The sequence below is a fragment of the Culex quinquefasciatus genome, chromosome 2, assembly GCF_015732765.1.
Source record: "Culex quinquefasciatus strain JHB chromosome 2, VPISU_Cqui_1.0_pri_paternal, whole genome shotgun sequence".
Classification (NCBI taxonomy): Eukaryota; Metazoa; Arthropoda; class Insecta; order Diptera; family Culicidae; genus Culex; species Culex quinquefasciatus.
In genome coordinates this window covers 33989359-34006877 of record NC_051862.1, presented here as the reverse complement: position 1 = coordinate 34006877, position 17519 = coordinate 33989359, and the positions used below count along the sequence as shown (strand labels likewise).

General features: G+C 35.9%; 1 protein-coding gene across 1 annotated transcript; it reads left to right on the top strand.

The window, feature by feature from the left end:
* Positions 1 to 272: 272 nt before the first annotated feature.
* Positions 273 to 10461, top strand: LOC6045036. Its single transcript, XM_001862420.2, has 3 exons — positions 273 to 686; positions 9395 to 9726; positions 9787 to 10461. The coding sequence occupies exons 1-3, from the start codon at positions 666 to 668 to the stop codon at positions 10283 to 10285; spliced, it is 852 nt and encodes a 283-aa protein (XP_001862455.2). The 5' UTR covers positions 273 to 665; the 3' UTR covers positions 10286 to 10461.
* The last annotated feature ends 7058 nt before the right edge of the window (positions 10462 to 17519 follow it).

The following is a 17519-nucleotide window of genomic DNA, read 5'->3' as shown; positions in this document are numbered from 1 at the left end:
AACAGGAATGTCAACGAAAAAGAGACGACTGTATTGCTCTCTTTCTCTCTCGATGACGTGGATCCACAACAGCAGCATCCGCGATCGTGATAAGCCGCGAGAGATCGCGTCGTAGAATTCAGGTGGGAGATGCAAAACAAAAACAAACGGTGTGCTCGGAAACGTCAGAAGCAAAATAAAGAAGAAGAAGCGATGCCATTTTTGGGGAACCTTTTTCTTCTCCAGCGGTAGCGTCGTTTTGGTGGCGCTGTGATATTTAAATAAGAGCGCGATGCGGTCACTTCCAAACGCATAGTCGCATACCGTCCGGCAACCGGTGAAGAAAGGATCTGCTCCAAAGGCTGCATTGAGAATTGGGTCGTTTTCCAAGATTTAAGCGATCAGATTAGTGTGCAGAACACAGTGTGGTGTGTTTTAAGTGATTGAAGAATTTTCACGCAAAGTTCTCGCCACGACGAGAAAGTGCCCGTTGAAGAACTGTTTGATCAGAACACGCTTTCTGGGACTGTTGTGCAATTCTTGCGAAGATTTGTGATTTCAAGAACAATACAGGACAAATCTAACGAAGAGCTTAGAGTCATAAAAATATACGTTGAGTGGAAATAATCCTTAAAGAAGATTTGAGCAGATTTAACACCATATATTAAATAAAAATAAACAGCAGAATGAAGCAGTTTGTTGCAGTGGTAAGTATTTTGTTACATAGATTAAACAATATCAATAGTCCACTGCGAATTTTATTTTATGTTTTTGTCCCCATATCTGAAAATTTTTTCCACGGGATCGCGAGCATGAAAGTAATTATTGATTGAAATAGATATTTTAGGTGAAAAAAAATGTGAGATCATTTTTGAACTATTTGAACTACATTGTAAAAAGCTTAACTAAAATCATTTTTAACAAATTAACAGCTTCTTTTTTTAATTTTGGACAACAGAATAGTAAAGGACAAAATAGTATAAATGTGGCTTTTTTCGACTGTGTTTGTTAATTTGAGATGGATTTTCGGCTTGCAGTCGTTGGAAGCAGCTCAATCACTTATTTGTGTACTTTATCCTGATTAGTAACACTTATTTGTGTACTTTATCCAGATAAAGTACACAAATAAGTGTTTGAGCTGCTTCCAACGACTGCAAGCCGAAAATCCATCTAAAAAAAAAAAAAATAGTATAGGAATAAAAATATTTTTTTTATAAATTCATCAGTAGCATTTTGTGATATTATTTTGTTTAGTAATTTAAAAAAATATGATTTAATTAAAATTTGTACCAGCCTTATTATAAAAAGTTTTCATAAAATTTGACACAACTTCAAAAAATATTTGTACCAGCCTACTATTTAAGTAACGATAAGAAAATATTTTTATATTCAACGCGAATGGGCAATAGCCATTGGATATTCAAAGAATTAATAATTATGAAATAATAAATTGAAAAGGTTTTAGTCAATAATTTTTATATTCATATTTCTTAAAAATCAAATTTCGTGTACATAGATTGATTTTAGATATATTTTTTCAGAATATAAACTTTATTTTGATTATTTTAAAAAAAAAGTTTGCTTCTATGTTTGGGAATTGCAATCGAAGCAACATTGTTCAAAATATGTTTCAAATTATTACTTTCTCTGAAATAAAAAACATTCATTTAACAATAACCCTCCCATAGACATCAAAGTTTCTAAACTGGTCCATCCTTCTACATTTAAAATCACTGAATACCGAAAGCTACATTATTTTATTAATAAATTGAAATTACTAGTATTTAAAATAAAAAAAAAGAATATCAACGATTGTGATTGGACACTCAACAATATTTTGACTGAATGTTTCTGAAAAATGAAGAAAAAAATTATAATCTAATGTCACACAGTTAAAAAAACAGAATTAATATTTTTAATTGTAGTTGATATTTTGTTTGACTTATTTATTTAATTTGTCAATCTTTTAAAAGCTTTTTATTCGAGCTGGTGCCATTGCCAATGCATTGGCTTTTAAGCTTTGATGCAAATCTTGACTGAAAAAAAGGGTTTTGCTGTAATTAATTTAATAGTGACAGAATAGCAATAATCCCAAGAACTTTTTTTTTAATTCGTATGAAACTTTATGTGTACTTTTGCTATGTCAAAAAAAAAAATGCAATTTGAATATTTAGTTCGTCCATACAATTTTGATTGTTGAAGTTTAAAAAAATATTTATCTTAAGAACGAATTTTCTAAATGAACCAAAATACAGAGCGTCCAATATCCCGTCCCGGGAAAAAAAATTCACGTTTCCCAGGAAATTTGTAAATTTCCCGGGAATTCCCGAAATTAAAGCGGATGTATACATTTTCTTAAATTTTTGGAACCATATTTTGGAAAATGCTCTGAAAAAAAATGAATAAAATTCAGCATGATTTTGTTCAATTAAATTTAATATTTAATTCTTTTAATATTTAATTCATAATTTATCAAGTGATCAGAAATTTTGATATCAATATTTATTTCTGATAATAATCATAATTTCTGAAGCAACTGGAAATAGATCTTGCTGAATGATAATAAACTACTATAATTTAGGTAACCTGCAAAATGCAAAATATTTTTGAAATTTGCTCAAAATATTTAAAAACATTGAGTTTTTGTTATGTAAACCAAACACGAGAAGTTAGAAGTTTAAAGAAAAAATAAAAAGCTTTACCAGTTTGTTCAAAAGCTGAAACTAGTATGATTTGTTTTAGAAAAGTTATTGGTCATTAAAAAATAATTTCTGCATGTTTTTTTTTCAATTTATGCAATTTATGTGTCAATTCACACTCTTTAAAACTGGTCACAGAGGCAAGCTTAAATGTTTTTTTGTGGAGTATGGATTCACTTTACTCACTGTCCAAACACTTTGATAAAAAAGAAAATGATTTTTTTTATGTATTTTACGATGTCCTTACATTTTCTATGCAACATATTAATCAGAACCAAGATTAGAATAATTTTCAACAAATTATAAATTACCCGGGGAATTCCCTTGAAAATGATTGAAAATTTCCCGTTTCCCGGAAAATTTGTAACTCTGGAAAACGCTCTACGAAATTAGTGTCTAAATTACTCAGCAAATGTGCGTCGGATTTTCAGTTTATAAATTTATAGAAAATGAATTTAAATGCTGCCTAGACTCGATTATCCAGAGCGTTAAAAAAAATGGTATCCGAATATTTTTATTTTCTAACTTTAGGCAATTTTGAGTAGTTGATTGCATATTTTGTTTATATTTTTTATATTTCATTACCGTCTTTTTCGGTAATTTTTTCTGAGCCTTTGGATAATCGAGTCCTGACGGTATTTTTCAAAATTTTCAAATCAACCTCAACATTTGGAAGGCTATTGACCAAATCAAAAGTTAGAATTGATACATTTTTATTCAAAAGAATGGTAAATTTTAGAGCAGACAACATCACGAGCTATCGCGTTTTTACGATAAAAAGTTTTCAAAAAGTTGGTCGTCGTTGATCATGGCCGTTTATGGTCACCAGTGACAGACACGGACGACGAAACAAAGAGAAACGCTAAAAGTAACTTTTTCAAAACTTTTTTTTCGTAAAATCGCCATAACTCCTGATGTTTGTAAGCAAATCCCTTGGGTTTTTATATCAAAAATTTTGTAATTGTCTGCTCTACAACTTTGTAGAACATTATTACACTCTTAAAAATAACCCTGCAAAGTTAGAAAAATCGCGAAATTTTAAAATGAAAAATTTTGTTCTAAATGAAAAAATGGGTCAATGTAGAATCGAAAAGTGCATTATATTTTCTATAAAATGACACGTTCCAAAAAAATTAAACGGAAAATGGCAGAGTTTTTAAAACTTTTAAGTGTTTTTCTCGATGAAAAATAAGTTTTTTCAGAATTCTGAGTACGCCATCAAATCGGGCGTCTAATTTTACATAAAGTCCCTTTGACACCAAATTTCTATCTCATCACCGTTTCAGGCTGCAAATTATTGAAAAACACCTCTTTTTTCGCATGCTCAAAAACGAAAGGGGTCGTACCGCCCCTCCGTCACGAGGTATCAGAAAACGGACCTCGGATTCGTGATCAGGGACAAAAGTTACCCCTTAGGATAAAGTTTCACGCAAATCAAATAAGGGTCGGGGGAACTGCTGTGTGAGTTGGCGGAGAATTACCCAATAGAATTTCACGAAATTTTCAATCTTTTAAATTGAACATTGGATATCGAAAGTTCTAATGATGCAAAAATACTTCTATTTTCGTTTAAAAGAAAGCCGTGAACTTTTATTCAAATGTGAAAAATAAGATAACATAAATAGGCAAAATCCTTAACATTACTTTCATGGCTTTGTTATTTAGTATTTTTGCCTAATTATTGCGAATATTCAAAAGATTCGTCAGAATTTAAGATATTAACAATAATCACGAGCTATTGGTAATTATTCATTTGCAGTGTAAATAATGAGTCGATGACATAATTTTGAAAATCTTGTATTTTCCGGTGTCATCCCTTAATGCTCTTAATTAACTTTCTCCATAGTGTAAAGCAAACATACCATCCATTAAGCCATTAAGCAAAGTATCTGATCAAGTTCACCTTCCATTTCACACAATCGTAAAGAGTGCGGCCATAAATGACGTGGCTTTTCATTGCTCGTTACTAGTTTTAATATTATTTCACTATTTTTTTTGTAACATTGTTACCGTTAACTGGGGAGGATCCGGACTATCCTCTGAAAAATGACCGCAGTTTTTAGAGTACAGTCTAGCCTCGATTATCGAAGTCCTTAAAAAATCAATTCTGATAATGAAATCTTGAAAAAATGTTTCATTATCTGATTCAACTCTAATTTGATCCCAAAAATGCAAATTTTGAAATTTCAGATACAAGATGGCTGCCAAATCTGATGTAATTAAATAAAAAAAAACATTTAGTGACGTAACAGGCTCGCACTTATATGGGCTCGCAGAAATTGAATTTGATATAGGCAGTGAAAATGTAAAAACTTCCCGAGCAGACGGAAATAACTTGGGAATAACATTTTTTGATATTTGAAAATACTAGGCCAATAACATTTTTTGTTACTTATAACAAGATTTGTTATTCGTCGTTATGATTTTTTTGTTATTGGGTTGTTATTGTCATAACAAAATAATAACATTTTTGGTTATTCTTCGAACAAATCTTTGTTATTATTTTTTGTTATTTTAACAACTAATCCGATCATCCCAATAACAGTTGGCGGTATTCATCCATAACAAGAAATGTTATTCCAAAGTTGTTTTGGATTTCAACCAATATCAGACCAATAACAAATTTTGTTATAATAACATAAATTGTTATTAATCCCTTATGCAAAAATGGATTTTTCAAGAAGATTCCATAACAATTTCTGTTATTTTAACAGTATTTGTTATTGACATGGCATGAATTTTGTTATTACCGTCTGCCCGGGTTGATTCGATCATCTTAAGTTGCAAAGAACCCTTCGAATAATTTCGTCTGGACAAGAACTTAAAATTTTGAAATCATTGCACTAAATTTGATATTCCGTGTCAGCAGCTGTTTCGAATTAGTTCCAAATTTGCAGAAGCTTTACATCGATAATTAAATTCTACGTAACTGCCGAACGATTCATCTGGTCAGAACCCCAAAGGTTTCATATTTCACGAAATCCTCTCCTGCTCTGTTGACTTTTTGCCGCTCATGTCTACGCTGGAAATTGGTCCCCCCCATCCCCCTGAAACTTGTAGCACACACACACACAAATCCGTGTGCCCCAAATCCGCCTCCCCCAAATGAGCTTCGTTTCGACCCCGACCAGATGGAGTCATATTTCTGATTAATTGGCTGAATAAATATTCGCATCGTTAGCAAAGACAAACAGCAGCTAGGCAGAGCTAGGTTAGGCCAGAGTGCTCCAATTTTTGTGGGGGGTTTGGTCAAACGGACCTTCCGAAGAGCTCTCAGCAGGGCGGTTTTGGGCGACTTGTTGCTTTAGTGACTCTTTTTTGGCTGTTTGGGATTGCCCAATGTTTTTGGGGATATTTCGACACCTGATGCCAACGATGGCCAGTTTGGTACTGTCAAATGATGCAAAGTTAGGAATATTGATCAAGGTGGTACTGTATTGCAGGAAACTTTGATACATTCAAAGCTGAGTGTTGTGTTCTAGTTTGCAAATAACGTTTTTTTTGTAGTTCTAATAAACAATTGTTAAACTTGCAATAACACAACAATATTGACCAAAATCGAGCCACTTCACGTTACGGAAGCTGGGGCGCCATGTGTTTATTATGGCAACCCTCGCCGGAGCCGTTTCTAATTAGTGTTAACTAAGCTGCGAGACGCATCCAAGCTTTCTTTGGTTCGTATACGCGATGTAGGTCTGCGACATCAATTATACTGATTTGTTTTGAAATTCAGTCAGAAGTTGTTTTCGTAACGCAGATTATTAGAGGTTTTGCAGTATTTAGATTATCACCTAGTGAACACCCACATTACAAAAATAAATCAAAGTGGTTGAGGATTTAGGGGTTGAGTATTACGGGCAGACATTTTTGGGATTCATGGCCAATGTCAAGCTCAAACATTTTTTTTAAATATCTTGGACGTAATTTTTGAACGGCCCCTTACGTGTCAATATCAATTATGTTTGGGACCATTCAAAAATAACGTAGAAATTTTTATTAGATGTGTAAAGCGTACACAATCGCGACATTTCCCCCACTCCATTTAGTATCCACGTAATTTGTGAATGACCCCTCATTTAATTCTCATACAAGCTCATCATTTGTCACTTCATAAAGGTGCAGGTGGTTCCCAGAAGGTCAACCATTAGTTCTACTAAAATTAAGCATCATTTTCGTTCGACGCTGCCGAACCCAAATTGGCAAATTAATTGAAACTGACACGAGAATCCGGGCCACTTCCCAGGGGTTAAAGCTTTAGCCGTTCTGTCAAGAGTGTCGATTTTTGATTTAAATCTGTGGAAAAATTGGGTTGATGGTATAAATAGCACAGACAAAAATGAATTTATATTTTAGTTTTTTTTTTATTTAAAAATTGGTGAGACATATTTTCAACTTTGTCCACGGAACGAAACTCTTTTCAAACATTTTTACTGTGTGTGCGGGAAGGACTCAGCGGGGGGACTTGACTCGTTCAAAATGCTAATCAGTGTATGTTTTTTGGGGGTGTTTTGATAATCACAAAATATTATTGTTTGCGAGTTGTGCTCTTCGGCGAACTCGACTGGAGAGCAAAAGTCAGGACTACCTGTTGATTGGGTGATAAATTGTAACTAGGGAATGTCATGGTGGCAGGGATGGAATCAATTTCGCTAGCGAACTTTTTTCACCCGCAAAAGAGAGAGTAAGTAAATCACGTAAAAGAAAATCGCTCCCGAAATTCTCCATGAAAAATCAATTTGCTGATGATTTTTTTGTGAATTCCTTTGTCAGCACCACTCAAAAATATTTATTTCACTTTGTTTACACACATTGCCCATCTACAGAATGTTACAGGTCATTTTTCGACGTGTGACGTTACACTTGCAAGTGTAGTAGTGAAAAAGATGTTCCGCTGAATAATCAAGATGATGATTTTTTTAGATTCTTTTTACCGATCTTTCGTGCGCGAGAGAGGAAAGCTATGCTCCCTTCGGATTTTTTTCTCTTGATGAACATCCAAAGATTTTATTTTGATGATGATTATTCCATCGCTGCATGGTGGGTTAGTTTGTGAGGAAATAAATAATAATTGCGTTCAATTTTTAAAATAAACATTGTGCTGTTCATAACTATAGTATACACATTTAATTGAAAAGGGAATCGAAATTAAAAAAAAAAGCATTTCAAAGCTAGATAAACAACTAGGGCAAAGTTATCAATTGGAAGTGAACTAAGATGAGGGACATATTTGAGTCTTGTTGGTAGTTTTTGAATAAAATCACTTTTTTTTTTAAATCAGTCCAGCACAAAAAAAATAATTTGACTTGGCTGCCACGGACCTTCTTTTCGAGTCGTGGTCTTAGGTCAGATAAGGAAAAAAATGATGATTTTTTTAAATTTAATTTAAATTTCTTTAGGCATAACTCCGTTCAAGTTAAAAAGTCTCTTTTGATGAAAATTCATTTCAAAATCATAAGCTTTGTTGAAAAAAATATAGCCGATACTGACATTCCAACACAATTTTAAAATAAATGCAAATAAGTAATTTTTTTTATTCAAAATATTTTTTGATTTGTGATAATCAATGAAAATTCTAGAACTTATTGGGTTTATTTGCAATAATCTAGAGGCAATCATTAAACAAGCATATTGCGTTGTGTAAAAATTCATATTTTTCATAGCCAGCTCAATTTGTCGCGCAATCTTGTCGCACGCGCATTTTATGCCAAAATGAGTTAAGAACGCCGTTTTGTGCAGCTCTCAATGTCACACATTTTGACTTCCACAGATCCTCAAAATTCGATTGTAACCCTGAGATATTCTATGAAAACCGAAAAACCCTGTGCATTGTTTGTCACTGTATATATAAAGAAGTTTCAATCTTGTCGTGCCGTTTTGACACACCCTGATAATTGTGTAAGTGCGACAACTGGCTAAAAGGATTTCAGGTTAGAACGCGTTTGTCACAAGTACGAGCTCGACTACCGTAGTCATTTGTAATTATAACTCGGGACTCTGGCAACCAAACTAAACCGAACTTCAGGACAATGCAAAGGATGGCTAACCAAACAAAATGTGTTTGTTATTGTTTACCTTTTGAGCTCTAGATTTTGGCGGGTGCGACAAGATAGCACGACAGCGTCGATTTTAAGTATTTATTTTGTGGGCACATTGAAGCTCCCAGTAAAGCTATCTTGGAATGCTTTTGAAGCGAAAACCTTCTTATTTGATCGTTAACGAAATTGCTGCTCACAGTTACAAAACCGGCACAGCAGACAATTTTAGGCACAGGAAATTCCGTACGCTCAAAGGCCGTATCTAAAAATACCTCATCCCGCTGTTGCTGTGCGTTTAATTCCCTCTGACTGAACGCCTATCGTTATGCAAATACGCACCAGTTTGGCGCGCCATCTGGTGGCCTTTTTTTCTGCATGGATGATGAACGTCGAAAGTCGATTGCGTTGAGGCAGGAGGAGAACTCCGCTGACGTAACATCAACGGAATTTGCAACTAACCTAGAACTGGCCATATCCAGATTTCGGAAACTAATCAAAACAATGTCATCAAAAGGTGATAAAATCCCTGTTCAGAATCCGGGCGTAGGAGTAGCTCTCCAAAGGTGCCATCTGGCATTTCTATTTTCGCGCCGAACAACCGAAATCCAACACCCCGATAGATGACTAATTTGTTTTCACACCTCCCAATCGAAATATGCTAATTTGAGTCCATTTTTACAGCTGGCCTTGGTCACCCTGGCCCAGACGCTGTCCATCGACGATCGCACCCTGGACATCAACATCAACGTGGAGAAGAACTCGAACCACTATCACCACGGCAAGTTGCGGGAGGGCTCGTTCGAGTACGGGCTGGACGTGGTCAAGGACAAGGTCGATAATCACTTCCAGCACAAGGTCAAGGGACCGGACGATGTGACGTACGGATGTTACGGATTTGTGGACCCCGACGGTAAGCCCCATCTGGTGCACTACGTGTCCGACCTGAAGGGGTACCGCGTGGTGCCGCCAGATCATGCGACGAAGATCTACATCGCCCGCCTGGAGAAGAGCATGTAAGTTGAAGCAAGTTAGGAATTTGAAGACCTTGCGCTAACGTTTCATTTCAATTTTAGCACCAACGTGTACCAGGCCTCGCTCGAGAAGGACGTCCAGTGGAAGGATCTGTTCTTCCCGCCGGCGTGCCGCACTCTGCGAGCGGAACTGGAAAAGGTGGCCCCAGCGACCACGGCTCGGCCCTTCACGACCCGTCCCACAACGCCGCGTACAACTCCCCGTCCCCGACCCACGACCACCACCCAGGCCCCCCTCCCGCTGGAACCGGAATTCTCCGACTCTAGCAACGTGCAGGAAACGTTCGTGCCGCACCACCAGCCGGACTGTGCCCACGTTTGCGACGATCTGAAGGCGGAACTGGAGCAGCTCAAGGTCAAGCTGAACAACCTGATCAACGACCTGGCCGCCAAGGAGGCGCGCGAGAAGAAGAGCAAGCCCGGTAACGGAAAGTATGCGTACATGCCGGTGCTGATCAGCGACAGCCTGCCGGAAGGCGTCGAGTCCAGCGGCAAGTTCGCCCTGCCGGCGTTCTCCCCGGGGCAGTGCGGCAGGCAGTGAATCGGCGGTTCTTTGATTGTGTGAAGTGCAATGTACAGAGAGTGTAAATAGTTTTAAGGGACTTTAGTTTTAAGTACAAGAATGCTTGTGATGGATGTTCTAGTGCGGGATTTAGGTTAAGGGAGTGATTTTGTAGAAATGCAACAAATATGAAAATAAAATCCTTTTATACAAAATATGTTCTACGGTTCTCAACTTGGGTGGCCCATTTCCATTGTTTAGCTTGGTTTAGTAAACGTTAGATTTCCTTCAAAATTGTATCAAGAAATTAAGGGGTTACATACATGTAGAAAATCACAATATTTCATAATGCTGAGTATTTATTAAATCCTTTACAAAGATGAATTACAATCACTCCTTAAAGTTTCATGGAGATATGTCATTATTGAAATGAGTAGAAGACGATTTAAGTTTAAACAAAAACTGACGAAATTTTATTTGAAAAACTCAAAAATGTTTGTATCTTTTTTTTTAATATTTTTTTTAAATCGGCCTTGGCATGCACATGGCACCGGTTTAATGAGTCTTCACCAAAGTTTTGAGTCGCTTTGGTCAAAGCAGTGTTGAGAAATCGTGACACCCGTTTTTTTGAAACTGCTTACTTGATATAGCTATATCTAGGCAAATACACAACCAAATGTGTTCAAATTGATTTTATTGACAGATAAAAATGTATATTTAAATGCCCTGAAAACAGATTTAAAAAAAATAAGCGTGTGCTCAAACCAACCTCTGAATTTTTTGCCGATTTACATGTATGTAACCCCTTAAAAAGAGAAATGTGAGACGGTAACACGGAGTGAAACTTTCGCAGCTGTCATGGGAAGCAGCTTGACAGAAAGTTGCACTTTAAATTTCTCGATACACTTCAATTAGAGAAACGCTTTTTGGTGAACAATTTTAAGCATTTTAGGTACTTGGCCATTCCGTAATTGATAGGGAAGCTCTAATTTTGCATTTTGAAAACATTTATAAACATTGAATTGTTTCAATCGTTAAACTCAGTAATGAAAGTCTAATAGAAAATTGATGATAAAATTTTGAATCAAATGGTGTTCATTTCGGGCCTGCAGCCCGGGTTTAGCAGCCCAGAACTTTCGAGTAAGACGTTATTCAACGTAAAATTCAGTCAACAATCGAAAAACAAGAATTCGACGCTGTCTTGCTATCTTGTCACACGTCGCTTTTTGACGTTTCGAGAAAAACGCGTTTTAAGGTTTGATGAAATTTTTATTTCACACAGATTCAAAATATTTTAATTTCAAAAATTTTGAATTTTCTGATCGGCAAAGTTGTAACTATTGTTGAGGAATATTCAGAAAAAAATGGTACACGACATAAATATTGCCGATTTTTTAATTAACTTTTATTAACAAAAACTCAGTATCTCAAATTTTGAGCATGAGCATGAGCATGAGCATGGTTGACTGCCAATGAGCTGCTACTCCGTTATTGACAGATCAGCTGAAGTTAAACAATGAATCAAAAATGATCAGTGGGAGCCAACCATCCGTTCACTGTTTAACCTCTGAAGATCCCTACTTTATTAGTCAATACCGGCGCCCTCCCAAGAAGCCTGCAGTTCAACAAAAGGGAGGAATGTTAGTCCGATCGTTGAAGTTGCAGACTCATCAAGCACATAGTTTTTCGCTATATACTTGTCGATACCGCTTGAGACCGTTGAATCCACAGCATCTCCTTCAAGCATCACGTGATTATTATTATTTTTGGTTAGTAGGATAAGGTATTGGCTTTTCGATGCCTCCCGAGCTACGATACTATGGGGAGGACTTTCATAACAGACCCGTCGGCGAGCCTTCCGAGCAACGATGCTATGGGAAGGTCTTTCTGGTCAACACACAAAATCACTCACACACAATTATTTCACTCCACTATTATTTAATCCAAAATGGCAGTGCGTCTTTCGATCATTATATAGAAATGGCTTTTTCACCATAAAAAATAAAACCTTATTCAAAAAACTATACACAATTTACCCGACGCCGTGCCTTCCGATCAACGATGATATAGGAAGGGCTTTGAAAATCACAAAACAATTAATTAAGATCACCAAAAACAATCACAAAAAACACCAATTACTCAACGAAAATTACGCTCAAGACACAAATAATTCAGTACGTCATGCTATTATTCGATTACCACAATCACTCACCCCAAACGAATAGCGACACAAAAGCACACAAAAAAATTACCCTGCATAATCACGACTTCGCGTCCCCCACCCGAACAGCGACACAAAAGAGACGGAAAATAACACGAAAAAACAGGACTGCGCGTCCACACAGGCACCGCACTACTCAAAAACTCAATATCTCAAATTTTCAAGATTTTTTATATGTTTTAGGTTATATGTTTTAGGAATTTGCAATCAAAAGTACTTAACAATTTTTTTTATATAGGGCCCCGTTTTCAAGATATAGTCACCGAAAATTTGATTTCAGCCAAATATTTGCATTTGCAGTAAACTTTGTCTTTAAAAGTGTTGTGGACAGAAGAATTGTGTGAGGTGTCTCGCCCCTCGCACGCCGCTGGCGCACAAGTGGCGAGACTATGACCATGAGAGGCCATTTCTTAAAATATTTTTTAGTTCAGAAAATTTGCTATAAAATTGTCAAGAAGGCATTGAAGAGAGCCTTTGGTTTCTGAGATACAGTGGCTGAAAGAAACAGCAAAATTGAAGTTTTCTAAGTCTCACCCAAACAACCCTCCATTTTCTAAAGCCGATGTCTCAGCAACTAATGGTCCGATTTTCAATGATAAAAATTGAAACATTCGTGAAACTAAGTAAAACATTTTCGAAACAACATTCTCATTTTTTTTAACCAAGACCAATATTTTAAAAGGTCTAAGCATTCAACATTACACCCTTTTGAAATGATAGTCTTGATTTCTTTAAGCCGCTGTATCTCAGCAACTAGAGGTCCAATCTTCAATGTCTCTTAGACAATTTTATAGTTAATTTTCTGAACTTTTCCTAAAATAATATAATTAAAGAAATTGCCTCTCATGGTCACTACTGAAAAAAATTGAATAATTGCAAATATTTGGCTGAAATCAATTTTTTGTTGGCTATATCTTGAAAACAAGGATCCATATAAAAAATCTGTAGAGTACTTTTCGATTCAATTCAATTTTAGATTCAATTTCACAAAAAAAAAATGGTCAAAAAAATGTTTTGTATCAATGTATGCATGTAGTTTTTTTTTCTAAAAATCGCTATTTTTCCAAAACTATAACTCACTGGCAGATTTTTTGACCATTCTTCTGTATGGCTCAAAAGTTGTGGTGTTTTGTCCTTGCAACATATTAAAAATTCTCGAACATCAAAAAATATGTACAACATTTTTGCAATCTTTTAAAAGCAATTTGTAGGTTTTGTTAAGAATTACAAAACGCTTTTTCGCTTTTCGCTAACTAAAAGTTTGTATGGTTTAAGATTAATCGATGAAATAAAAAGCTTAACGCCACCGCGTAAAAAGAAGTTTTTCTGTGTTTTGGAAAATTGAGTGTTTTTTAATAAAAATATAAAATAAAATCCTGAACGCTTTCTTGCGAAAAAAATGATGCGCAGGATTGGTCTATTTCGTAGAGCATTGCTTTTTTATCTTTTTATGAAGGTTTATATCAAGCCTCAGACAGTTTTATTATTTTTATTCGCGTTTAGTTCAGTTTTTTTGGGTCTCGTGGCGCAGGGGTAGCGGCTTCGGCTGCCGATCCCGATGATGCTATGAGACGCGGGTTCGATTCCCGCCTTATCCACTGAGCTTCTATCGGATGGTGAAGTAAAACGTCGGTCCCGGTTTTTCCTGTCTCGTCAGAGGCGCTGGAGCAGAAATCCCACGTTAGAGGAAGGCCATGCCCCGGGGGGCGTAGTGCCAATAGTTTCGTTTCAGTTTTTTTGTTAGTAATAGTTCTGAACCTATTCTAAAAAACTCTATTAGCACATTCCATCACAATCCATTATCACATAATTTAAAAAAAAAACCTTACTTAATCCACCCTTAGGTGGTTGGTGCCTTCCTCACATTTAAAAGGTAATGCTATCCAAAATAGGGCGGACCTTTAAGTGTTCTATCAATTTGACTCATTATTCATTCATTCAGATTGGGTAGTCAGATCTTCATATTTCAAGGCACTTATGTGCTTACAACTTATGATAGAGTAGTCAAATCTCCAATTGGAAAGGCTTTTTAATTACCTATCCAAAGATAGGTCGCATGATATATTTGGACAACGTTTTCATCAAAATATCTGAGATCTGGCCTCCAAAAAGTGTATAAATAACACTTAAGTGCTTATAACTTTTGATAGGGTTGTCAGATTTTCAATGTTTTGGACGCGTTGGAAAGGTCTTTTGATTACCTGTTCAACGACATGTCGCATGATAGATCCGGACAACGTTTTCATCATGATAAAAAAGTACATAAATAACACTTAAGTGCTAATAACTTTTGATAGGGTTGTCAGATCTTCAATATCTTGGGCGCGTTGGAGGTTTTTTAAATACCTTTCTAAAAATGTATAACATGCCGGGGTTTCTTAAAAAACCACCCTTTTTACAATCTTCCGGACTTATGTTAAAATCGTTTTTTTAGCATAATTTTTGAAGTACTTAACTAAACTGCATAATTTTTAATAGCGACTTATGGGACCCCAAGACGGATCGAATGACGCCAAAATGGACAAAATCGGTTAAGCCAATGTTGAGATAATCGAGTGACAATTTTTTGATCAACATCCCACCACACACACAGACATTTGCTCAGAATTGATTCTGAGTCGTTAGGTATACATGAAGGTGGGTCTACGAGGTCTAATTGAGAAGTTCAGTTTTCGATTGATTTTATAGCCTTTCCTCAGTAAGGTGAGGAAGGCAAAAAGAGATTTAAAAGCAGTTTTTTATATTGCTTTTCTTTGTTTAAACTTTACTTGTGTACAGTTATTATCCTAAACTGGGATAAGTTATACCTTTCATAAATGATTAATTCAATGTTATAGTTAGAGGTTACGTTTTTTTAAATATCCTTTATAATTGTCAATAGAGGGAAAATAATAAAAGAAAAAAAAGACAATTTCAGTACAATTGTTAAACAAAAGTCATTTTTTTGTTCAACCTATGATTGCACTGTTATGAAAAAATCATGTTTTTCACAATTATTTTTGGAGTTTATTCAAACATAACTCAAATCTGGAGTTTTTTTTTTAAAAGGTCCAATAAACCAAATTTCCAGTTTTTGCTTTTTGGGTGTTTTTAGAACCGCCTTGAGTCAGGAGGGGTATTTAAAAACACCCAAAAAGCAAAAACTGAAAATTTGGTTTATTGGTCCTTTTCAAAAAAAAAAAAAAAACTCCAGAAATTATGTATTCAAAAGGTATTTGCTGCTCATTTGTATTTGCACTGTAATTAATGTAATTATATTTTACAAATTTCACAAATTTAAGCCAAGTTCTGGTTTGGCGGAAAACGGCTTGTAATATAGCTATACTGTTGTGTGTAATAAATTGCCACTTAAAAAACTAACTCAGAGTCTCTTATCGAAAACATGTTTCCAACAAGTTATCATTGTTGGCAACCTTTCACGACATACTTGAACTTTTCACTTTATTTCCCATGCATCAATTCTGGGAGTAAGATATTACGAGGTTGCCTTGTGGTAATCGTTAAAAGACTTCAGAATGTGATTTAGCCAGGAGCTATAGCCCAGTTTTCTCTGGAAACGTTTAAATTTATTTCGAACGAGTGCTGTGTAACTTTGAGAAACTTTCACCGGAAATGCTCATGGTTGTTAAGGTTAGTTCTGCCGTTTCTGAACTGCCTGTTTCTTTTTGACGATTGCTATACTTTGTTGGTGTTCGAATTGACATAACATTTTTTTCTAACTTGAAGTCAACAGTAATTGAAAATTGTTTATATGATCAAACATTTGTTGTTACACTCTAAACATGTTGAACGCTTTTACGCAAATCAAACAGTAACCAGGACGTTGTTCGCTGAGCAAAGGAATCGTTTGCACTTTTCTGGAACTGACGTACGCCGTAGAGTTAGTCCTGGATTTGATAACATACTCTTTCCAACTTAACGAAACTGCATATTCCTCGAAACGGAGCAGTTTAGCGCAGGGACGGGACGTCGGAAATGGCATCAAGGTGGAGTACTTTTTCACGGAAACTTGTCGATGTAAGGATAGTTTCACACACATTTAAAAGTTCATTTAAAAACAGACTTGTGTGGAAAACTTTGTTTGGTTTGCAAAGACGTTCGAGTATGCAAACATTATTCTTTTTGTTTTAAAGGGTGACGTGACAGAACATGTACGTTTTGACCTAGCATGTAAACTTTTTTTCAATCTTTCGATGAATCAGATGTTCCATAATCATCATCCACCCCCAATCATCGAATTTATCGATGGTCAGATTGCAAAACTTGTTCCTCTTCAGCATTGTTGCTAAATGGTAATTCTTAAATTTAAATTCTAATTCTTTTCAGCATCCCACTCACGTTTGAGGCTTCCCACCATGCTTTTTTTTGTAGAGTTGAAGATGGAATGTTATCCGAAACTTGCTGCTGATGCTCACCGGCTATTTTCGCGCTCGATTACGCCTGGTTGGTCGGTTGGCGTGTGTTCATATTTCACCGCCGCTGCCGAATGACACAGGCTATCATCCAGATTTTATTGCCATGGTGACACTGAACAACCGGCCACAGTGAGCAACGATTTCGATATTGGCTGTGGCAGCACAGCACAGATTCCTATCCGAATCTTGTCGATAGCGGGCGTTGCTCGAAATTGTAGAGATTCCACGCAATGTTGGGCGATTTAGCACACGTGGGTTGGTCCGATCCGGGTATGTGTGTGGAAATTTGGTTCGATTAGAGTTACTACTTCGATGTTTTAGAGTGTCCTTGATTTTTGGTGCAAAGCAATATTCTGATGGCTCAATGTTAATATTTTTTGGAAATTAACCCCAAAGAATATAAGAAAGTGAAAAATGTAAAGTGAGAATGTAGGATTGTAAAACTGCAAACTCTTAAAAATGTAAAAGTTTCAGAAGGAATTATTTGTCCATTCATGTGTAGCTCGTTAATCCAGCCGATCAGAAGTTAATCAAAAAGTCGATCGCCTGTTTGGCGGATGCCTTTAGTCGTACCTCTTTCAATTTGGGGCTCCATAAATATGAATGAGGAAACCCTTCATCAAAAAAACAGTTTCAG